The following is a 23,784-nucleotide window of genomic DNA, read 5'->3' as shown; positions in this document are numbered from 1 at the left end:
CTCCTGTGTATCCATTCTGCTGTCAGTGGGAACGGGGGTTGATCCTTAGCGGGATCTGTGTGAAACTAGCAGTGGATCATCGTATGTGCATGCTTCCGCCAGTATGAAGTAATGCTAACCTCTTTTCCAGAGTCCTCCTACTCCGCCAGCAATTTAGGAACATTCTCATTATGTCACGTCTTCACGAACACTTTCCATCTTCAGACTTCGATTTTTAACCAGCTCTTAGAGGTTTTTGTAAAAGCTTTAATTCCTAAATTGTGTTTTTCACCCCAGCTTGTCTGATCCCCGTGAAACAGTCTCCTACGAACAAGAAAGTCATCATCATCTTAGAGAACTTGGAAAAATCCTCCTTGTCTGAGTTGCTGGGGGACTTTCTGGCACCTTTGGAGAATCGCAGCCCCGAAAGCCCCTGGACTCTGCAGAAAGGTAAAGAGAGTGGCAGGAGCATGCCCAGAAGCGAGGCTCTGTGGGATTATTCTCATCCTCTGTGGCCCAGAGTAGGAGTTGAACTTACTGTTCTTCTCTCTTAGACTCGTTTGACTTTGTGTTTGTCTCATCGTATGGCTTCCTGAGGTTGGACCATTGCTTTTGGCTTGTTTTAGGAAATGGAACGTCTGAATGTTACTACTTTCATGAGAACTGCTTTCTGCTGGGAACCATTGCCAAGGCCTGTCTCCAGGGCTCGGACTTGCTGGTGCAGCAGCACTTCCGCTGGGTCCAGCTGCGGTGGGACGGCGAGCCCATGCAGGGCCTGCTGCAGAGGTTCCTACGAAGGAAAGTCGTGAATAAGGTAACCAACTGCCGCCGCAGCCTCTGGCCCGAAACGCAGCCGTAGCGTCAGGGGGCCTGCGCGGGCGTCCTACCCCTTACCGACCACGCAGCCTCGGGCACGGGCAGTGTTTAGATACCCAAGAGTCAAATAAGATAACGTATATAAAACCTGGAACAGTTTCTGAACTATGTTAACTATTAAAAAAAAAAAAAAAGAAAAGCAAATAGGTATTACAGCTGTTGTTAACTGTTCTCAAGGAGTGCCTCCAAGTTCTAAACGTTTGCTCTAGAAGGCTGTCTTAGAAAACCAATCACTCGTTTTAAGAGTAGCCGCGGCTTCCTTGGAGCCTTCAAAACACGATCCATCCACTCAAGCTAGTTTTGATGTGTGACTGTTACACTGTGCTAAATACTTAAAAGTCAAGATTAAGATTCTCTAGCTTTGAGACATTTTCAAGCGTCATTATAACTCCTGGCGATTATTTTGGAATAAAATATTCTGTATCCTCCCAAATAACAAAATTAGCGCTGACCAAATTTAGTACGTTGGTATTTAATTAATATGCTTAAGTCGAGCTAGGATCTGATTGTCAAGATTGACTGGAAACATCAGAGCTTGAGTTAGTAGGACTGTCCCTTCATCCAGCACCCCAGGCCACATTTGGAGGGTGATACCTTCTATCACAATATTTTAAGCTGTAAATAACACAACACCTACTGTTTTTCCTCACATAACCAGCGTCTTGTGGTAGGTATTGCTGACATCTGTTCACTGCCATGATGTCAGGTCCTGGGTCTGGGGGAGACTCTTGAGTTCCCCTCAAGATTGTAGGATGTCAGCAGGGGCTTCGGGCACCAAACCTGCACCCATGTGTGTTCAAAGGTGGGAACCTCGATGCTACCACGGGGGAAAGAGAGTTTTGGCCTTCTCAATTTCCTTATTGGGGAGGAAGCATCTTTTTCTGGAACCCCCAGAAAGAGACGACTTTCCCTACATGTTTCATTAATCAGAACTGGTTTTGTGCCCACCCCATTGCCCCAGATCGTGCCTAGACTTACCTTCCCAAGATGGAAGCTCTCCACCAAGTACTTAAAATTCTGTGTCTGTTATGTTAGAGTGTGTGAATGTGTGTGCACTTGTCGGGGGAGGATCGGGGAGGAGAGTGGATGGTTTTGGTAATTCAGCAAACTATGCTTGCCACTAGTGATGTGAATTAGTATCTGAAATTCCTAATCAGAGAAATCGTCTACCCCAAGCTCTGTTAAAGTCCATGGCTGGTCATAAATACATGCTTTTGACCAAAGCAAGGCCATCAAATCATGTCCACCAGTAGGAAGAAAGGTGAGGTAATGACAGTCATAGGTGTGTAGCTTTGCAAATTACTGATGCTTCCATTAATGTTATCATTAATATTTAATTTCATATAAATCACAAATGATACTAGTTTCTTTTTCTTAAAAACTTTATTTTTTTTAAAGAGCAATTTTAGGTTACATTAAAAATTAGAGGAACGTGTGCAGATTTCCCATGTACCCCCTGCTTCCATACATGCGTAGTCTCCCGTGTTATCAGCAGCACTCACCAGCATGGCCTGTGTGCAAGGATGGACCTACACTGATAAATCATAATCACCCCAAGTCCATAGTTTACCCTAGGGAAAAATATGGAAGGCCTCATGAGTCTGCATATTATCCTTGCACACAGGCCATACTGATCTCTGAAAGTCCTAGTTTTATTCTCTGGATGTGGCACTATTTCAGGTAAAATGGACCTCCCCCACACCCAGCTCACTGTACACATAGTTTGTAAAGGCTTTGTTTTACTTACTTTGAAAAGAAAGTTGCAAGCTTTAAGTTGTGCTCTCTTCTCCACTGTGTCTGAGAATGGGAATGTGGGATGTGCTGTGAAGAATAGGAAGGGGGGAGGGATAATGCCTTTCACTGACCGAGAGTCACCTCAAGGAGGTTAATGAAACTGATTCCTTGGGTACATGTACAATGGGAATGAATGACTCCTGCAAAACCTCAGAAATCTTGTAACTGCAGAACAGAACCAAATCTTCGGGGGCACTTAGATACATGCTGGCCCTTGATTACAATCTCTTCATCCAGTTCCTGAAAGGAATATAAGTCAAGAGCCTTTCAGGACAATACCAGGCATCCTACTAGTATTTAATAAGTATAATTTTATTAATAAGAAGTAAATATTAAACTATTATTAATTGTAGTACATGATCTTATTCGTGCTGGAAAAATATCAGAAGGAGAATTCCTCTTTTGAAGAGAAGGGAAATTATAAGAACTCCCCAAACCTCATGTAACATAATACCATTTCAACAGAGCTGCTAGGATCGCTGAACCAATCTTTCATTTTGACTTGGCCAAATTATATCCCTTCAAGTAGGACATACCCATATTGATAAACTACCCCAGTCTTAATATCATAATTACTTGGTAAAACCGAGATTTACATGAATCCCTTTCTTGTATAATACTGAGTTAACTGCTGTATCTGACTTCTAAATAATTGAAGGATATTTCTCCTAATACTAAAGAAATCTTTGTCCTTTCTAAAAAAAAAAAAAATGCTAACATCAAACCATATATATTACATACTGTTATTTAGAATTTGCATGTTTAAAAATTTGAAAACAAATTTCTTTATGCCAGCAACGCTCTATACATTTTGATGAAGCTAGCATTTTAGCTGGGATAGTCCTTCTAGGGAAATTAAACTTAATACGAGGTGAACATGCCACAGATCCAAATGGGCCATCTTGTCACTTAACCACATATTGGAGTATTTAATGTTATTTTTTGTTTCATGAAATCAAAATCCTTTAACACCTATGTGAAGTACTCTGTATGCATGTGGATAATAATTTCTACCAGAACTGATGTTTAAGAATTTGTGTAGGGTTTCTTAGTCTTACTGCTCTTTCGTGTCTGAACGCTTTCATTTCCCGTAATAAGCTGCAGATCTGTGTCTCATGAAGACACGCGACAGGTGTATTGGCTACGCCTCCTTCAGCCACCTCAGGGGCCACAGACAGATTCAGCTGCATTTTTGTTTTACAGTTTAAATGCTGATAATTTTCATTTTTGAACTGTTAAAAGGAAAAGCAGCACTGTTCTAAGCCAAGCCCCACGTCCGGCCTCTCTGTCTCTCTAGTTCAGAGGTCAGCTGCCCTTGCCCTGCGATCCCGTGTGCAAGACGGTCGACTGGGCCCTGGCCGTGTGGCGCCAGCTCAACTCCTGCCTGGCCCGCTTGGGCACACCTGAAGCTCTTCTCGGGCCGAAGCACTTCCTGTCTTGTCCTGTAGTCCCAGGACATGCCCAAGCGACAGTGAGGTAAGGGTCATTTCTCCTTATCTACCTATTTAAAATCGAGCCGTGGCCAACTGGGCATGTGTGAGAGCGAGGAGCTCCGTGCTTCCTATCAGAGGACAACCATGACTCACCTGCTGGGTAGCTTCTGGGGAAGCTTTTTACTGAGAACTGGTAAGTGGCCTTTTCCATCTGTTCCAAGACTCTCCTCAAAGTCCTGTTCCACGTGCAGTGCAGTGTCTCATGGGAAAGGCCTACATGAGAAATTCATCGAGGCTCCTATAACCCAAAACACAAGCTTACATTCTATTGATGATTAAAAAGCTTCCTCCTTGGGGCTCCTGGGTGGCTCAGTTGGTTAAGCACCTGACTCTTGATTTCGGCTCAGGTCAGGATCGCAGGTTCATGAGATCGAGCCCCATGTGCTGGGCGTGGAGCCTGCTTAAGAGTCTCTCTCTCCCTCTGCCTCTCCCCCCTGCCCTCCCTCTCTCAAAAAAACAAAACAAAACAAAAAAAAAAACTTCCTCCTTTATAAATGAGACTTAAATACTCACTATGTTTTCCTTAACATACTTTCCATAACAGCTTATGGGAACAGACGTATTAACAATAAAGTTAATGAAATAGAAAAGCAAGAGGAAAAAATGTGTCGCAATCCAGCTTAGTAAGGATCTGTGATTAACTGTGAGCATCGATTCTGTACTTTCTGGCATCCTGGGCAGAAATCCACTCTGGAAAGCAGGGCAGACAAATAATCTATCTTCTCTATTGTAACAAACTGTCGATTTCATAACAGCTAATTGGGGGAAAGGAAGAATTACAATATTAAAATACATATACAACATTTTCTTGCTAAAGAGCAGAAATACATTTATTCATGTAATCACTTCTTTTTTTCATTAGTATTACAATTAAATTTAAGCCTTTTTCACATCCGGAGTCTCAAGATTCTTAGGAGCTACTCTGGGCCTTTCCTATCCCGAGCACAGTCACTGCCAACAACCACAGAGACTCTGCTCTGAGATGTGCACCCTACTTGCAAGCTAACAAGTTAGGCTGCTGCAAGTGCGTGATGCCGGGGCACCACCCAGAGCACACAGCCCCAGCCTGTGCTCCACGTGCGCAGAGGTTCTCCTAGCGTCTCAAGCCCGGCGGGGGGAGGGGGGAGGATGGACAGTGGCCGGTGGATGCTGGCTTTGCCTCCCAGCTACTGAACTCGGAGCTGGAGAATCGCCCAGCTCCGACAGGGAGGTGCTAGCAAAGCTGCCCACCCTTTGCCCCGGGAGGAAACATCACTCATTACCTTAGTAAGGGAGCAGGTCCACCTTCTGCTCTAGGAGACACGGTCTCTCTCTTCCAAGGCTGTTTGCCAGATTACGTCCTTGAAAAGAGAGTCTAGAGCCGAAATAGACACTCAATGTGCAGAAATGCCACGGAGGACTGTCTCCCAACAGCCATGTTCAGGAAGCATTATTTTTTTTTTTTTTTAAACCAACGATTATCATCTTTACCTCCTTAGCACCTTTAGGAGTGCCTGTGTAGGTCTGACTCATGGTACAGAACACCAGATGTTGTCTATATTTCCCTATTATACTTTTTTTCTCTTGAATTACATATCAGACATTAACACAGAAGCTTAAAATACAGATGCTTGCTATCTGCATAAAAGTTTTAACAGTCTTCAAGGGCTTACACCAGTATCTGATAACTTTGAAAACTTCAGTGTACTGGGAGACGTGGTTTAGCTTCTACAACCTTGAAACAAGTGGTGGTTTTTTAAATGTTGCAACAAAGGAATTTTAATTGCTATTGGATGCCCCAAACTTGGGTAAGGTCCCACTGCTACAGCTGTTACTACAAAGAGTCCATCTGGGGAGACAGCTGGTGACCCCATGCCGGCTCTGCAGAGCTAAGCCCACCCACGTGCAGACACTGAGCCTTTGCCTTGGGGTGGACAGATTTAATCTGCCACTGAGCACAAGATCTACCCCAATTTCAGAAATATTAAAATATATGTATCTTAGTAAGGACATAAGGCAAATAAGTTTAAGCTATTTAGACATGGATTTCCAGGAAAGCTTTTTTCTACACGTCCACCTGTAAATTTGCTTTTCCTTCCATGTATTTTATTTATGCATTCATTCAACACACCCTTAAGCACTGATTCCTGCTCTCAATGATCTTAGGAGGTAAAAGGAAAGAGACATGTAAACACTTTCATTTGCAAAACATGGTATTTTTGAGGCGAAGTCAAACATCTTTTATATTGGATAATTTTTTTTAAAGATTATTTATTTGAAAGAGCACAAGCAAGGGGAGCAGCAGAGGGAGAGGGAAAGGAAGAAGCAGGCTCCTCCCCTGAGCAGGGAGCCCGATGCGGGGCTTGATCCCCAGACCCTGGGCTCATGACCCGAGCCAAAGGCAGCCACCTAACTGACTGAGTCACCCAGGCACTGCAGTTTCACTTATTTCAAAACTACCTAGGAAAGTTAGCCTATCTGCAGAAACACTTAATGTTTTTTCCATGTTCTTCAAACCCATCCTTTGTGGTGCGGTGCGGTGTGGTGTGGTGATTTGTGACTGGGCCTCACTGCCAACCGCCCTTCTCTTGCAAGGTGGATGGCTAAGCTGTGGAATGCTATCATTGCACCCAGAGTTCAAGAAGCAATATTGTCAAGAGCCTCTGTGAGAAGACAGCCAGGCCTGGGGCTGCCGACTGCTAGAAACCACCCCAGCCAAGGACAGCAGGCCGTGGTTAAAGCTGCTCTCAGCATCTTGCTCAATAAAGCCGTGCTGCATGGCTGCCCCCTCCAGAGAGCAGGTATGCGGGTGGGTGTGGGGAGGGGAGGAGATTCACTCTTACATAATACTTGTTTGACTTCATTATAAGGGAGCTCTTTTTTCTCTCTTCGTAAGTAATTATCTCGACCTTAATGTACATTTCACACCATTGTCCCAGGGCTCTTTTTAAAAAAATTTTTCTTTCCTAAAATTTTTTTAATTTGATTTCAATTTACATATAACATATTATTAGTTTGAGGTAGAGGTCAGTGATTCATCAGTCTTATATAACACCCAGTGCTCATTACATCAAGTGCCCTTCTTAAGGTCCACCACCCAGTTACCCCATCCCATCCCCCTACCTCCCTGCCCTCCAGCAACCCTCAGTTCGTTTCCTGTGATTAAGAGTCTCTGATGGTTTGTCTCCTCTGGTTTCACATTTTTTCCTCTCTTCCCCTATGATCCCGTTTTCTTTCTTAAATTCCACACAGGAGTAAGATCTTATGAGAACTCTCTTTTTAAATTATTGGCTCAGTAATTCCAGATCTCCAAGTAAAATTTGCTGGGTCACAACATCCCTGCTTGGGTATTAAGCACAGCCATGATTCTGAAGAGTATTTCTTGGAGAATCGCAAGTGTTAATATTTTGACTGTGAAACTGCATGATCGCTGCCTTCTTTTTGGCAAAACATGATCTGTGTTGTTTCAGAGCTGGACCAGCACACAGCTGATTTCAAAGGAGGAGGTTTCCCTTTATCTATAGTCTCAAGTTACAACAAAAAAAAGGGAGAGAGTGGTGCCTGGAGAAGAGTGAGCACCAGTCCTCGCAAGAAGTCCGGCCGCTTCTCTCCACCCTCCTGGAGTAAGCCGGGCCTGGGCGAGGAAGGTAAGTGAGGCGGCCGTGCTGCCTGGACGACTGTGGGCACTCACGCTCTGCTTTCCGAGTGCAAATGTACTTTTACTTGTTTCACTGTGCATTCAACAAAGTTGAGTTTTTCAATGCGTATTTTCACAGAGTGAACAGGGGGTGGTAGGTATATTTCCGAAAATATTTGCCAGCCCCGCACCTGGGAAATAATCGTTCGTGGCATCCATCTTAAATCTACGTAATATAACAATTGTACTTTGTCATAGTTTTCTCCTTTTCTGTGTCATCTCTGAGCCAACCCTAAATTTTTTAAAGTATGTATAGAGCTACATTTGGTACCAGTTTAAAGCCTTCATGAGTGAATCCGTTGTATACATTTCTTTTTCCTTTATTCTGTCAGGTTCTATTCTACACCCTCGAAAGAGAACAAACAGAAAAATCCCTGCCCTCTTAGGATTCACATTCTCATAAATTATTAAATTCAATATAATGGAACATCCTCTATAAAAAAGGAATATGTTACGTAAGTTTTCATTTGAGCAAGATAAACAAATTTATCTCTGGTGTTAGACCTATTCCTTTTGGCTTTGATAGGGTAATCAGTAATTATACGAATTGTCTCCCTAAAGGAAATCCTTTTCAGTCTTAAATATGATGTTCCAACCTCATATGCATTGTGCATTTCTCATAGATATAAATTTGGATTTTCAGGAGTCCCTCCCACCCCCACATATTCTGTTATGTATGATTTCATGCCAACTTTATAGCAGTCGAGTTGCTAAAAAAGAGAATATGCCTAAAATCTTGAAACATGAAAGATTGCTTTTGTTCATTGTGTTTTCATACTTAAAAATCAACTAAATACAGGCTTAATATTAATACATGCTGGAGTTTTGTAATTACCCCACCAAGTGGGTCTGTAAACTGACTTTTTTAACGACTGAATGTAAAGTTACAGAGGTTACTTATACTTGAAGGTGATTGCCATGCATAATACGGTATATCCTAAGAGCCGGCCATTACTTCCCAGAGTTAGAGTGTTTGATTCAGGGAGTAAAGTCTTTAGACGTCAGCCCCCTTCTATGGCGTAGAGACTCCTGGGGTGACCTCCGCAGCAAGGACTGGACCTTCCACTTGTTTATCCCTATATGTAGGGCAAAAGAGCTCTAAGATGAGGATTATCTTCTCCATTTCCAGGTAACAAAACTAAGGTTTAGAAACCTTCAGTTGTCTGTCCCTATCACCTCTCCTGGAAACACGGGGAGCTACAATCCATGTTTTTGTTTCTTGAGAGTCCAATGCTGTTTACCTCTATCTGTGCCACTCTAATCCCATGGTACATGGAATAATCCATGGGCACTCATATAATGGGACACCCACCCAGGCTCTTCACTGTCATTTCCAAGTTCTTTACAATTTCTGTAGGGTTTAAGACCAGCCCCTGGTCTCAAACTCAGAAAACTATTATGTAAATTATGAAAAAGTTAAATTATAAATGATTTTATATTTATATTCAATAATTTTAGAACTATTTGATATATCAAATATTATACCCTTAGAAACATGAAACCATACTCAAAAGATCAATAAAATTGTGTATAACCAGGGTATTTCATTTTTTATAATGGTAAATTTTTTCTCTCAATAATTCCATTGGATATTACAATGTTTGGGTCGATATTGGTTTTTTTGATGCCATTGTTTATCAAGATAGAAACCCCTTTGCATTCTACACATGTAACTATGGGCGATCATGAAGTTTGGTAAAGACACAGCCTCTTTTTCTCCTGACCTAAAATAGAAAAAGCTAAGATGTCAGGTCACAGGCTTCAGGAGACAGGGATCAAGCCCAAGCATACATATTAATTAGGAAAATCTGTTAGTTACCCTTTCTGACCATGACAACAAAAGTATGGGCAAAGAAACTAGTGTAGAGATTGTCTCTTCATGAGGATGTATTAAATTCAACTTTGCAAAATCATTCTTTAGAGATAATTTGTGCTAGCAACAGTCACACTATTTTAGAAGAGGGGCTGTTTATAAAAGCAGTGGCCATGCAGGAAGCTCTATCCAGAGCCACTACCCTGAGGAGAAACTTCTCAAGAGATGGATTCAATCCAAAGACAGTATCAAAAATCAGAGTTCAAGATGCACAGGGACAATGACTGATTCTATTGAAAATGACTACATTTTTCTTTAAACAGGTATCAAAATTAAAGCTATATCTCAGCTGAATTATAACAGGAATGCTTCTCTGTCAAAACAAAAGTAAGTTTGTACATCTATAATGCTATTAATATATTTTAAAAAGCGGTCATTCCAATGCTAGTATTGAATGAATGTGTAATGGTAGGAAAATTTTCCCTTGTAGGTTCTTTGGTCTAATAATCAAATGGACATAAGACACATGACCAGGAGAAAAATGAATTTAATTGCCTCTGTCTAAAAATGAATTTAATTGCCTCTGTCTGGGAGCCCCAAAGATAGGAGACTCAAGGCCAAGCCAGGCAGTTGAGAGTTACACTGCCATCCTGAACTAAGGAATGATACCAATCTGTCAGGCCTTGAAGCCCCAGACCCCTATATTTCAGATAAAAAACAGCTCTGGTGGTAGGTCTTTCTAAATTCTTTTAGGTACTTAAGGGTGAGGTAAGTTTTCCTTGAGTCAGCTGGGCCTTGATTGACTTCAGATCAAAATAAACCACATGCCAAAGTGACACATTTGGGGACAGCATACTCTCCCCTTCACATGAAATCTAAAAAAACATGTTCTGTAAGCTTAATATCACAACATTAAGCGTTTGTTGCTTGTAGTTTGTTGAAAAGGTTGGAAATACTAATAGCTTCAAACTTAATCATTAATGCATCCAACAAAGATATAAAAGTTCACACACGCAGGATTTTATCATCAACAGGCTCTACAGGACAGATGTTTTAAAATGAAACTTGCTTTTAGGTGCTACATGTTTAACGTGATCGTTTTATTTTCTTATGTTGCACCTAAGTTCTGCTTACAAATTTCGAGGTACAAAGGATGATTTGGTTAATCACAGAATAGGAATGTTTGGGCAGTGTGTAAATGGCTCTGCATTGTACCCCAATAAATTTTGTGTCCTGTCACTTGACAGGTAACATTTAGAACCAAGTTCACAGAATTACAGAAGGGGGGAAGTGTAAAGAGAGAGAAGATGGATAAAGGAAACCACAACACGTGCTTCTTTCTGCCAGGCGCACGGCTGAATCCATTATATACAGCGGCCTATGTAACTCCCCCATGAACTATAATATAGATAACCCAGAAACTGAAGTGTTAAGGAAAGCAAAAAAAAAAAAAAAAGACCCATGGCCGCCATGTTGTTAATAAGTAGTAGAACCAAGGTTGAAATTTGTATTTGTTGCAGAGTATCACCCTGCCCCCCTGCTTCCCCAGTGTTCTGTGTCTTAGTTTCATCTAGGCTTGGAGAAAGGGAAGAAAAGGGGACTGATATGTTCTAAACCAAGTAGATTTCTCCGTGAGTAAAATTTCAAGTGGGAATTGCACGAATTGTGCCATCAAATGACATTTCAGACTCTTTTTAAAGGATATTGAAAAACTCTTTTCTTACCCCACACCAAATCCTCAAAACTGGATTACAGTCCCCACGTTGAAAAACTTTTCTGAACTTCGTTTTAGGTCTTTAGAGAATGATCTATCATCGACATTGAATTTGGAACAAAGACTCTCTCTGAGTTCAGATGATGAAGCAGACCTTGTCAAGGAACTTCAGAGTATGTGCTCCAGCAAATCTGAGTCTGACATAAGCAAGGTAAGCAGTCCAAAGGGGGGAGGACAGTGATGGGCTCCCCCCCCAGGAAAGAGACTTCCTTAGAGCCACATCCTAACACACATTCCCTGAAAGACATTCCTGACTGAATATATGGTGCATGCTCCAAACCAAACCCTCCTTACCTTGCTTAGAAAAGCCCTTTCTTCTGAAGTATCTTTTATATAATAAGTACAGGCTGCTTTTCATAACTCCTCTGAAAGACCCGAGGTTAAAATTGCAAGTTGATTCCATTAGCACAAATCACAGCAATGCATTCAGGCAGCACTGCTTCCCCAGGCTTTCTTCTTGTTTTTCTAATGTTGGTATACAAGTCACTTGTCAATAAGAGCGTCACAGCAGACTCATGTTACAGACAGAGGAACAGTCACAGCCTCCCTTAACAGCAAGAAAATTTGGCCTGTGTGATGCATATAGTCATAGCCTTTAAGCTGTGAAAATTGAGATCCAAATATGGGAATCAGTGACCCAAAATTTCAAAGGCGGTGTCAACAGCATCAAGTTCAGCTTGTTCTGGCACTCTGTCAGCTGCCGCTAATTGAACCAGACTTCCTTGCTAAATGCCTTTTACTTGAAAGGGAGGATAAGAAGGTAGTTATAAGTGCAGGTTCCACCAAAAGACTCCTAACTCATACATCTGAACAACCCAGTCTCTGGGCCAAAGTCGGACCGACAGTCTGATTTAACCTTGCTGGAAATGAGCTGAAATACTTACAATTTTGCCAAGACAGATTTTTTTTTAAGGGAAGAGGGTCTACTTCTCATGCATTTTCTGGCAGTTTCACTAAAGGCTTTGAGTCTTTGTCGCGCACAGTGCAAGCCTTGAGGGTGTGTTCACAGAGCTCTGAGGGTCAGAGGAAAAGGGAACCCTGCGGCAGGTTTCGATAGTGACTTTAAGGTGTGTACCTGTGACTCGATCAGTGCTCTGTTTTGCAGATTGCTGATTCCAGGGATGATTTAAGGAGGTTTGGTAGTTCAGGAAACAACCCCGCCTTTTCAGCAACTGTTAATCCGAGAATGCCAGTGTCACCGAAGGTAAGGGCCCCTTTCCTTGCAAAAGGAGACGAAAACGGGTTGCTGTGGAATGGACTTCCTAAATCTTCTTTCAGTGTGAATCACAGAATTCTTTTTCAACCACAGCTGTGGAAAGGGAAGTAAAGGTAAGTGTGTTCAGTAGTTAATGTAACGTTAGAGAGATCACTGTTTAGATAATAGCTTGAAAGAATGACATAGACAAGCATTATGTGTCAGAAGTAGATATAGTGTAACTTCTGTCTCGGTTCCTCTACTTTAGAATGTATTCGAGAACCTTTAAGATTTCCGGCATTTTAGAATTTCAGCAGGCTAAATAATGTAAAGCTCTATCACACCTGAAAAAAAAAGGTCCTTTTTAGGGACACCTAGGTAGCTCAGTCGTTTAAATGGCTGCCTTCAACTCAGGTCGTAATCCTGGGGTCCTGGGATTGAGCCCCACATCGGGCTCAGCAGGGAGCCTGCTTCTCCCTCCCCCTGTTTGTGCTCTGTCAAGTAAATGAAAATCTTTAAAAAGAAAAAGAAACTGAACTAAAAATGACTTTTTTTTTTTTAACTTGCCATAACAGCATTGGTTTCAGTGAGATACTTTCCTTTAAAAACAAGTCAGAATGGCAAGTGGCAGAGCCAGGATTTCAATAGACTTCATTAACTTCTCAAAATAACTTCTATTATTGGTTAATAAATGGTACTCCTGGGTGAACAAAAACAATAAAACTACTTCTTACCCAGTAGTTGTTCTGTGAGAGTGCAGATTTCCCAGAGGCATTTAGTGAGAGGGGGTTTGTTCACCAAGTCACGTGGAGTGTGGTTCACATCCTGTTCTCCTCTCCTCCCTCGGTGGCTTACGAAGACCTGGCAGGGGGAGGTGGGTGCAGAGGGGAGGATTATAAATTATTCATCATCTGCTCACCACTGCCCCTGCTCTCCCAGTGCTTCATGAGGTTCTAGTCCCAATTCGTTACACTGTGGGTTCTGGGGGAAGAAGGTGGGAAGCATTGGCAAGGCTGAGGTCCCAAATAAAAAATACGTTACATGATGATCTGTGAAGAAGAGCATGACCTTTCTGGCTCACGCCATCGTCATGGCTGCCTCACCCACCCCCTCCCCAACTGGGAACTGCTTAGAAAGCACAGCAAACACATAATTTGGAGAGCATGTAAGAGACAATGACCTAAGGAGGGGACGTGGAGTCCCTCTTGAGAATTCTGGCAGGAGAACATTTTGGTCAGGAGTTATCCCTCCTGAACACATTCCCTGGGTCTCCAGGATCACTCTTTAGAACAGTCAGGCCAGGAAGGTCTAGGAAGAACAACCATGAACCACTATTTCTCCACGGGGCCCAGTCACTTTCCTGTATAAAAATGTGACGGGTAGTGACCAGCTGCCATTGTTTAAATGTTTTGTACTCCTGTTTCTCTGGCTCAGGATCTGACTGGTTGCCACGATAAGGTTCTGTCCACAAAGTAAGTAGCAGTACTGAGAGTGGGATATGCTCAGGACAGCTTTGTTTTAAAAGAGACCTTTAAAAACATGTGTCCTTTTATACCCTCGGGGCTCTTACAAAAGAATTATAGGGACAGCTGCCTGCGCTCACTCTTTGCCCACTTAACACAGGTGGAGGGGCTGCCCCTCAAGGGCGAGGAGGTGTTTTTCTCAGAACCTGCCAGCAGAGGGCGAAGTAACACATTTGACAGCCTGCTGAAAGCCTGGCAGGCTCATGGCTTTTCTATCCTTATGATAACGCTCAGCTAGCATTTCTTGGGTAGATGCCCGGGTTTTTCTGTTATCAGGCAGTAATTCTTTTTAAAGTAAGAGCTCCTGGCTTAGTTGAAATCACTTTCAACAATCACCATTTGTCATAGCAGAACTCCTTACTGCTCTGACGGTAAGGGGATGTAGTGGGGTTATTCACTGGGTGGCTGGTTAGCCTCGTAAATTAGAAACAAATGCACATATTTAAATCACTAATACAACAGACACCGATACGTTTTCTCATGAAAACCAAATGACTCCTCTGAAAGCAAAAGTTTTTATCTTTGCATAATGAAATCCCCGTGAGGATTGTGTTTTTAAACCCCACTGCCCAGATCTTGCTCCCCCACCCCCACCCCAGAGGTTCTGATGGAGCTGGTCTGAGGTGCAATCTGGACTTGGGGGTTTTTAAAAGCTCCCCGGCGATGCTGATGTGCAGCCGGTGCTCTAAGATGCTTGATCTGGGGTCCTCCCTGCTGTCCAGCCCCTTCGTTTCTAACTGTATCTGTAAAGGGGTTCATATACCTTTACGTAACTTATTTGTACATGTAATGCACTGTTTGTTTCTACACCATCCTCCACACCTTCCTGTCTTCACGCTTTCTCCCCTGTGCACTGGTCACAACCTCTCCCTCCTCCCCCGACTTCCCATCTAGAGAGCAGGGCCATAGGGGCTTCCTAGCTTCCAGCAGTGCGTCAGTAGAGTCACAGGAACGAACTGCTCTAATTTAACACTATTACTTTAGGTGCGGCACCTTTCTGTACAAACTACGGGTTTTCTTTGAGCTTAATATGGTCCACACTGATAATCTTACTTGTTTAATAGAACTTTTGGGTTGTAGCCCTGAAAGCATTAAACACCCTGAACTCTCCTAGGCCCAGGCTCTTGGACTTCTTAGCTTTACGGAAAACACCTCGAAACCTGTGCATCAGTCACTGGCCCTGTTCTTACCCTCCCAGCCTTAACGGTCTGGGGTCCTCCACACCCCTCAACACCCCAGCATAGGTTTAGCTGCAGGGGAAGCTTCTTGTTACTCCATTTCCTGTCTCAGACCATAAAGATACAACCCACACCTCCCTCCCCGATGCAGACGATGGTGTGGACCAGCAAAGAACACCACGTGTCCCCTTTTCTCTACCATCTAGCTATTATCTTTATCACAATATGCCATTTCTTCTCATTATGATGCATGTGTTGAATTTCCTGGTGTTTTAGACCGAATTACAAGTTGGGATTCGTTTTACTAGGCCCAGGGCTAAGTCCCATTTTACAAATATAAGAAGATACCAAGGAGAATTCAACTGCCAGTGGAGTCCACACAGTTACTTTCCTTTAAAAGCCACATTAACTATTTGCCTATTAAATTCTAGTTTTACAATCTGTTACATGACTGTTCAGCTGCATTAAGAGAGAGAAAGTATCGACTGCTTGAGAGGCAGGGGGAGCAGCTCACAGAGGAGACCTTCCTTCATGTTCCTTCATGTTCGTTGGTGGAATTTTAGACACTCTAAGGGCAAACACCTTGAGTGCAAGTTGGGAGCCCGAGGTCTGGCCCTGCGTCCTCACTCTGAGACTGGGGACAAATCTCGTCACCTGTCCAGCTCTGCGGCTGCACAGGAGCCTTAACTCACTAGAGATGTGAGAGCACAGATGTTCTCTGCTCTGGGGTCCACACCTAGAACCGTGGCTGAGCATTTAATGTTTAGTTTCCAGGAAAGCAGAAAAGTGAGGTGACTCACCCCGGGTGACGGAGCTGCTTCTGGTGCAGCTGCGCACAGACGCCGCAGCTCTGACGAACCCAGCTGGGTGTTGTCTTCGGGGCCAGGACGTCAGGAAGCTCGCAGACTCTGGCATTCGATGGACGGAGTCTTGTGAGGCCACGAAGGGTCAAAATGAAAATCAGGCATTGGGTCTGGAGGAAGTTAATCATTCAGCCTCTCCTCTCTGTTGTCCGCTGTTTGGTGCTGCAGGAGAACCGTGTCGAGGGAGCAGCTCCTTCACGCTGGTGCAGAGACAGAGCAGGAGAGTTAGGGCTGCTATGAGCTATTGGCAGCCAGGTCCGACGTGACCCGCTCGTTCTGTTCTCTTACAGGAGGTCAGTCCTCTCAGCAGCCATCAACCGACCGAATGCAGCAACAGTCAATCAAAGATTGAGTTGGGTGTTTCAAGAGTTAAATCTTTCCTTCCTGTTCCTAGAAGTAAGGTCACCCAGTGTTCCCAGAACACCAAAAGAAGCAGCAGCAGCAGTAATACAAGGCAAATAGAAATAAACAACAACTCAAAAGAAGAGATTTGAAACTTCCACAAAAAAAGAACACGTAGAAAAACCAAACAAAACAAATAGGCCTGCCTACAACAGCCTCACTCTTAACTTCTGTACATTTCACACAGAAACCAAGGACAACAAGATGTAAATACCTTTAAATGAAGGCAATGTTTTCACTGTAATATAAAGTATGAGTGCGGGACCACTATTCAATTTTTTTTGTAAAGAATGTATTTATAACCAACATTTTGTTGCTTTTTTTTTTCCCCCAATTCTATAGGATTGAACTTCAATACCAGGAGGTGATGCCAACTTTTCAAGTAGTTTTATAATAGAAATATTGTAATAGTTTTAATCAACATGTTCAGGGGTATTAGAACTGTCAGTGTACTGTATATCTATATATATGTATATATGTATATTTCAGAAAGTCCATGAACCATATTGCGTACATGTTATAAAGTGTACAACATTGGCTTTTAAATAGAGATAACTTGATGTTCACTTGAATGACTAGAATGGGGCAATAACAAATCAACAGTTACTTTCCATTAAAAGCCATATTAAGTATTTTGCCTGTTAAATTCTAGTTTTACATTTAAATCTTTTAATGGTTACATTGCTGATTGGTTGCATTCTGTATATTTATGCTTATGAGTTTGCATTATAACTCCTACAAAATATGAAATTATATAATGCAATAAAAGTGTTATCTTTCTTACAAAAGTTTTGTACCTAAGTGAATATAACTGCAAATGCTTCAATAAATTAATTTAGAGTTAACTCCCTCTTCTATTTAATTCTAGTAGCACAACTGATAAAAGGTGATAATATTTTCTGGAAGCGTTTCTTCAAAAATTAATGAAATTACATATACAACTCAAAGTTAAAATGCTTTGACATCAATAAAATATTGAATTCGTGAAATAATTTTGCTGTAGTTTCTATCTATCGCTCTTAGTAGTTCATCCATGCAACAGAGATTGGTGTCCAATTATAAAATGTGTTCTCCCTATTGGTATTTCACTAGCTGTTCACAGAAAGGCCCATCCCTGTTAGAAGGTATTAAATAAAACATTTAAGTGGAACTCTAAGAATTAGTTATTCAGTGAATAGAACATCTTTTTTCTGTCATAAATACCCCCCAAAAGGTATGATTTTACACAGAATTATTTACTTAAGAGTATTATAAGCCCTCTCTTGGCCAGAATGGTTATTTACATTTACACATGTACACTGATAACTATATTAAACTTTATAAAAATATCAGCAAGTATCTTAGTGGGTGATGATTGATTAAGATTACGCCACAAGGGATGAATCAGAGAAGATCTTTCTAGCAGGGAAGAACTCGATTCCAACACAGGTCGGCCTTCTGCCTGGGCTTCATCTGGACAAGGTGAATCCTGGGGGTGCTCAGCTCTGATGTCTGCACAGGGGAGCGGGTGGGAGGACGGGGAACTAGAGCAAGGGACAGAGAGAGGGTGGGTGGAAGAAAGAGGCCAGGGGAACTAGTCTTAGGCTCCAACACAGTAACTCCTTTGAACTGGACTCCAATTCTTAGTGCCCTGGTGACATTTGATAACTACTCTCAAGTGTTTGTTTTCACAAAGACACTGAAGAGCTCTCTCCAAATCAGAGGCCAGTATACCTAGATTGAGGTGGCTCTGATGTGTGCTTCCTCCAGTTTATACTCATTTTGAATTACTAAGCATTGTGTTTTATCTTAGCTTCTTTTCTGAAGCTAAAGATCCCATTAGAGTACTCAAGCACCAGAGAAAACCACCACATTTGAAACACGATTAAGATGGCTCATAGTGACTGATCCATACAGCTTTGATTTGTCTGTAACACTCAGCATGTACACTTTTTCTAACTGGATGGCAGACTGCCAGATGTCTAAAGAAGGCATTCAGATTGGGGTCTTTCAAAATACAAGTAGAGATCCAATGGATCATTCTATCAATTCAGTGAGTCACAACTAGCAATTTTTTAAAAGTAGAATGGATATTCAAATTGGCAAAGAAGTCAAACTCTCACTTTATGTGGAAAACCCAAAAGACTCCACCCCAAATTACTAGAACTCAGTAATGTGGCAGGATACAAATATCAATGCACACAAATCAGTTGCATTTCTATACACGAACAATGAGACTGAAGAAAGAGAAATCAGGGAATCCACTCCATTTACAATAGCACCAAAAACTGTAAGATGTCTTGGAATAAACCTAACCAAAGAGGTAAAGGATCTATACTCTAAAAACTACAGAACACTGATGAAAAACATTGAAGAAGACACAAAAAGAGGGAAAAACATTCCATGCTCATGAATAGGAAGAATAAACATAGTTAAAATGTCTATGCTACCCAGAGCAATCTACACTTTCAATGCCATCCCGATCAAATACCATTGCCGTTTTTCAAAGTGCTGGAACAAACAATCTTAAAATTCATGTGGAACCAGAAAAGTCCTCGAATCGCCAAGGACATGTTGAAAAAGAAAAACAAGGCTGGGGGCATCACGTTGCCTGATTTCAAGCTATACTACAAAGCTGTGATCACCAAGACAGCATGGCACTGGCACAAAAACAGACAGATCAATGGAACAGAACAGACTCCAGAAATGGACCCTCAATGCTATGGTCAACTAATCTTTGACAAAGCAGTAATAAACATCCAATGGGAAAAAGTCTCTTCAATAAATGGTGCTGGGAAAATTGGAAAGCTATATACAGAAGAAAGAAACTCGACCATTCTCTCACGTCATACACAAAGATAAACTCTAAATGGATGAAAGACCTCCATGCGAGACAGGAATCCATCAAAATCATAGAGGAGAACATAGGCAGTAACCTCTTTGACACTGGCCACAGCAACTTCTTTCATGACATGTCTCTAAAGGCAAGGGAAACAAAAGCAAAAGTGAACTTTTGGAACTTCATCAAGATAAAAACCTTCTGCACAGCAAAGGAAACAGTCAACAAAACAAAGAGTCAACCCATGGAATGGGAGAAGATATTTGCAAATGACACTACAGATAAAGGGCTGGTATCCAAGAACCATAAAGAACTTCTCAAATGCAACACCCAAAAAACAAATAATCAAATCAAAAAATGGGCAGAAGATATGAACAGACACTTTTCCAAAGAAGACATACAAATGGCTAACAGACACATGAAAAAATGTTCAACATCATTAACCATCAGGGAAATTCAAATCAAAACCGCATTGAGATACCACTTTACGCCTGTTAGAATGGCAAAAATTGAGAAGGCAAGAAACAAGTGTTGGAGAGGATGTGGAAAAAGGGGAACCCTCTTACACTGTTGGCGGGAATGAAAAGTTGGTAATGCCACTTTGGAAAACAGTATGGAGGTTCCTCAAACAGCTAAAAATAGAGCTACCCTATGACCCAGCAATTGCAGTACCTGGGTATTTACCCCAAAGATACAGATGTAGTGGAAAGAAGGGCCATATGCACCCCAATGTTTATAGCAGCAATGTCCACATTAGCCAAAATGAATGGATAAAGAAGATGTGGTCCATATGTACAATGGACTATTACTCAGCCATCAGAAACGATGAATACCCACCCTTTGCATCAACATGGATGGAACTGGAGGAGATTATGCTAAGTGAGATAAGTCAAGCAGAGAAAGAATTATCATATGGTTTCATTTATTTGTTGAACATAAGGAATAGCAAGGAGGTCGTTAGGAGAAGGAAGGGAAAAATGAAGGGGGGGAACAGAGGGGGAGATGAACCATGAAAAACTATGGACTCTGGGAAACAAACTGGGGGTTTTAGAGGGGTGGGGGTTTTAGAGGGGAGGGGGTGGGGGGATGGGCTAGCCTGGTGATGGAGGGCATGTATTGCATGGAGCGCTGGGTGTTATACGCAAACGATGAATCATGGAACACTACATCAAAAACTAATGATATACTCTATGGTGACTAACATATAATAATAATTAAAAAATTAAAAAAATACATAAAAGTAGAATGGAAAGTATCAGTACCTCATAGTGTCCATCAATCAAAGTAAAAACAGTTAATGACACTTGTTTCTGTGATGTAGACAGATAACATGAATGTGCTGGGCTGGGATGTGAGGCATAGCTTCCTGTGGGTCATGGCCAAAAATCTTTCAAAGTAAATACAATATAAGGGAGCCTAGTGGTGGGGGTGGCTTGGGGTAAGAAGGTCTTTGATGATAAACTGCCCTGGGGCTGAGTTAAGCACTGCCATTTCTTAGCCGTCTGGTCTAAGACAAGTTACTTAATTTCTTTATGCAGTTTTCTCATCAGTAAAGTAGGGTCATGACAACCCTGCAAGTTGCTCATGAACATTAAATGAGGTAAGACAAGCAAGCATTCCCACTCCCCCCCCCCCGCCCGCTCATTCATCAAGTAAGTAAGGGATCTTACAACTCTTTGTGGCATTCCAACATCTTTTCAAAGTATAATCAATTCACAAATACTGAGGATTTAAAATCTGATGCTCATAATAGAGGGGCAAGTGTATGAAACAAGTGAGGGACATGTAATTGGAAATTATTAACCACAAAATAAATTAGCAATTTCCATCTTCCTCTTACGTTAACTTGAAGGTGTCTCCAAAACAGACTCGTCTATTTTGCAGTTGCTTATGTAAAAGAGAAAAACAAGGAGAGACTTCACAAAAGCTGATTCAGAAAACTAGCCAATTTTGAGAGACAAGGTTGAATTTTCAAAAATGAAAAATTTTTTCTTTGCAGTTAGTACTTAATAATTGAAAATCAAGTTCAGTCGCCTAGCCCTATTCATAACCTGACTTAGCCACCTGTTATGAACAATTATGACCCACTGTAGCAAAGTCAATCTCTGAAGTTATGTGACACCTTCTGAATTCTATACTGCCCCTTTTGCAAGATCATTTTTCTCAGAGAACATCCCACGAATATTAGAAGAGTAAATCAGTGAACAGATATCCTTTGTTCATTTGGTTTTTACTACAAATAAATATGTTTAGTTGCAGGCTAAATATGTTTGTTTAGTTGTGTGTCGATTGTTAATTAGAGGGGACTATGGAAATACATTGAGAAGAGATAGTGTCTTTAATAGTGAAGATAACACTAGAGTATCAGGAGCTGTGACCTCAAATTCTGGCCACAAAGCTAAGATGACACTTTCTATCTCTAGGCTCCAGTATCCTCAACGGGAAAAAATTAGAACTTTTTCTTATTCCCAGGGAGAAAAGCACAACAGAAAATCAGAAATCCTGTTAGTTGCTCCCATACATTCCAATACCTTCAAAGGGTATTAGCTAACCATACCATAAATGTGATTTGGCTTATATTTTAAGAAAATCAAGAATATATTTCTCCTTAGCTAATTCAAAAGTTTACATTTCTTCAGAGTGGCTTCAGACCTTATCCATTCATTAAAGTAATATTATGTGCTAGGGACTAAGGATAAATTGTTGGGATGGGCCAGATGCCGCTCAACTTGGAGCTTAGAGCCTACTGGGGTGAGACAGCGAGCAAATAAAGAAACAAAATGAAATAACTTCATATTCTGTGTGTTCTGTAAAGGAAATCAGTAGAATGATGAGACAGAGCACAACTGGGAAAGGTCATGGAGGAAGGATTACTTCAGGGCAGACTAGTTCAAGGAAAGGTCTTGAAGGACCTAACATTTACTCTGACACCTTAAGGATGAAGGGGATCTAGAGACGTAGGAGCCAGTGGCTACAGAACTGGCAACTGCCCTGAGGAAGTAAGGGGGAGGAGCCTGCGGCTTGAAACACATTCAGCCAAGAGAAGAACTCAGAGCGACGAAGGTGGACGGAGTGGCAGAGGTCGGATTCTGGTGTAGGCTGTGGTAAGAGTCTGTAGCTCAAGGAGAAGTCACTGGAGAGTTTTAAGCAAATGTCAGCACTTATTTCTATTTTTAAAAGACTGTTTGGAGAGATTGGTGCTGCCCCCCAAAAATGTAATATTAGCCAAAAATGTGAGCCACATACATATTTTCAAGCTTTCCAGTAGCCACACTTTAAAAGGTGAAATTATAACAATGTTTAACTACTATATCCAAAACATTTCAAAAATATAAAAAAGTACTGAGATATTATTTTTCCAATCTAAGTCTCTGACATACACTAAATTTTATAGCAAAAATGAAGACAAAGTAGTTTTATGTGCAAAAAAGCTTGCTGTCATCAGCTCTCCAGTCCAAGAAATACCAAAGGAAGTCCTTCAAATGATTGATTCCTGATCAAAACGTGTACCTTATCACCCAAAATGAGCAATGCTAGAAATGATACATATGTAGTAAATGAAATTTTTATTTTTAAGTTATCTAAAAGATAATTGTTCAAAGGGGAAAAGGTAGCAATCAATGAGTGGAGTTTATAACATAAATAGAAGTGAATATATGGCAAAGCACAACGGAAGGGACAGAGGAGAGAAATGGAAGTAACTGTGCTAAGCTTCTTACATTAACCCTGAGGTATTATATTATTCGAAGGTACAAGGTAATAAGTTAAATATGCACACTGCCAACTAGAAAAACTAAAATTAATAAATTTAAAATATGTAACTAGCAAGTCAAAAGTGGAGATAAAATTGGAATAAAAATTAAGAAATTAATCAAAAACAGGAACCAAACACATTATAAGAAAACAAACAAAAAAACCCCCTAATGACCAAGAATCCTTGTGTGCAGAGATGCAAAAATCTTTAATACTAGGAAACAGAACCCAGCAATATATGAAAAAGATGGATTATATCCAAGAGAGGTTTGATAAACTTTTGAAAATCAATCAGCACGTTAAAAGAATCATATACCATGATCAAGTGGGATTCATTCCTGGAATACAAGGATGGTACAACATATGCTAATCAATAAATGTGATATATCACATTAACAGAATAAAAGATAAGAATTATATGATCATCTCAATAGATGCAGAAAAAGCATCTAACAAAATTCAACATCCATTCATGATAAAAACTCTCAACAAATTGAGTATACAAAGGAATGTATCTCAGCATAATGAAAGCCATACATGCCAAGTCCACAGCTACCATCATACCCAATGAGAGGTTAAAAGCTTTTCTTCTAAGATCAGTAACAAGGCAAGGATGCTCACTCTCGCTACTCCTATTCAACATGGTA

General features: G+C 41.3%; 1 protein-coding gene and 1 long non-coding RNA gene across 4 annotated transcripts in view; one reads left to right on the top strand and one right to left on the bottom strand.

The window, feature by feature from the left end:
* Positions 1-17,555, top strand: part of CTTNBP2 (cortactin binding protein 2) — a 145,571-nt gene extending 128,016 nt beyond the window's left edge. For 2 of the 3 annotated variants that reach the window (XM_026510029.4, XM_044387842.3), the window contains exons 15-23: positions 277-429; positions 606-793; positions 3,947-4,125; positions 6,717-6,922; positions 7,592-7,768; positions 9,955-10,018; positions 11,424-11,556; positions 12,511-12,609; positions 16,455-17,555. In XM_026510029.4, the coding sequence (XP_026365814.3) occupies positions 277-429; positions 606-793; positions 3,947-4,125; positions 6,717-6,922; positions 7,592-7,768; positions 9,955-10,018; positions 11,424-11,556; positions 12,511-12,609; positions 16,455-16,658 (1,403 nt within the window). In that variant the 3' untranslated portion in view covers positions 16,659-17,555. Of the gene's footprint in view, positions 1-276; positions 430-605; positions 794-3,946; positions 4,126-6,716; positions 6,923-7,591; positions 7,769-9,954; positions 10,019-11,423; positions 11,557-12,510; positions 12,735-16,454 lie in introns of all 3 variants that reach the window. The other variant, XM_026510030.4, reaches the window with a different exon arrangement.
* LOC113263362 (uncharacterized) lies at positions 11,097-16,667 on the bottom strand. The gene is made up of 3 exons (XR_003319154.3): positions 16,102-16,667; positions 13,335-13,461; positions 11,097-12,714 (listed from the first exon to the last, which is right to left on the bottom strand). It is a non-coding gene; the product is annotated as an uncharacterized LOC113263362 (long non-coding RNA).
* Positions 17,556-23,784: the final 6,229 nt, after the last annotated feature.

Source organism: Ursus arctos, unplaced genomic scaffold, assembly GCF_023065955.2.
Source record: "Ursus arctos isolate Adak ecotype North America unplaced genomic scaffold, UrsArc2.0 scaffold_3, whole genome shotgun sequence".
Lineage (NCBI taxonomy): Eukaryota > Metazoa > Chordata > Mammalia > Carnivora > Ursidae > Ursus > Ursus arctos.
This window is presented reverse-complemented; position numbering and strand designations above follow the sequence as displayed.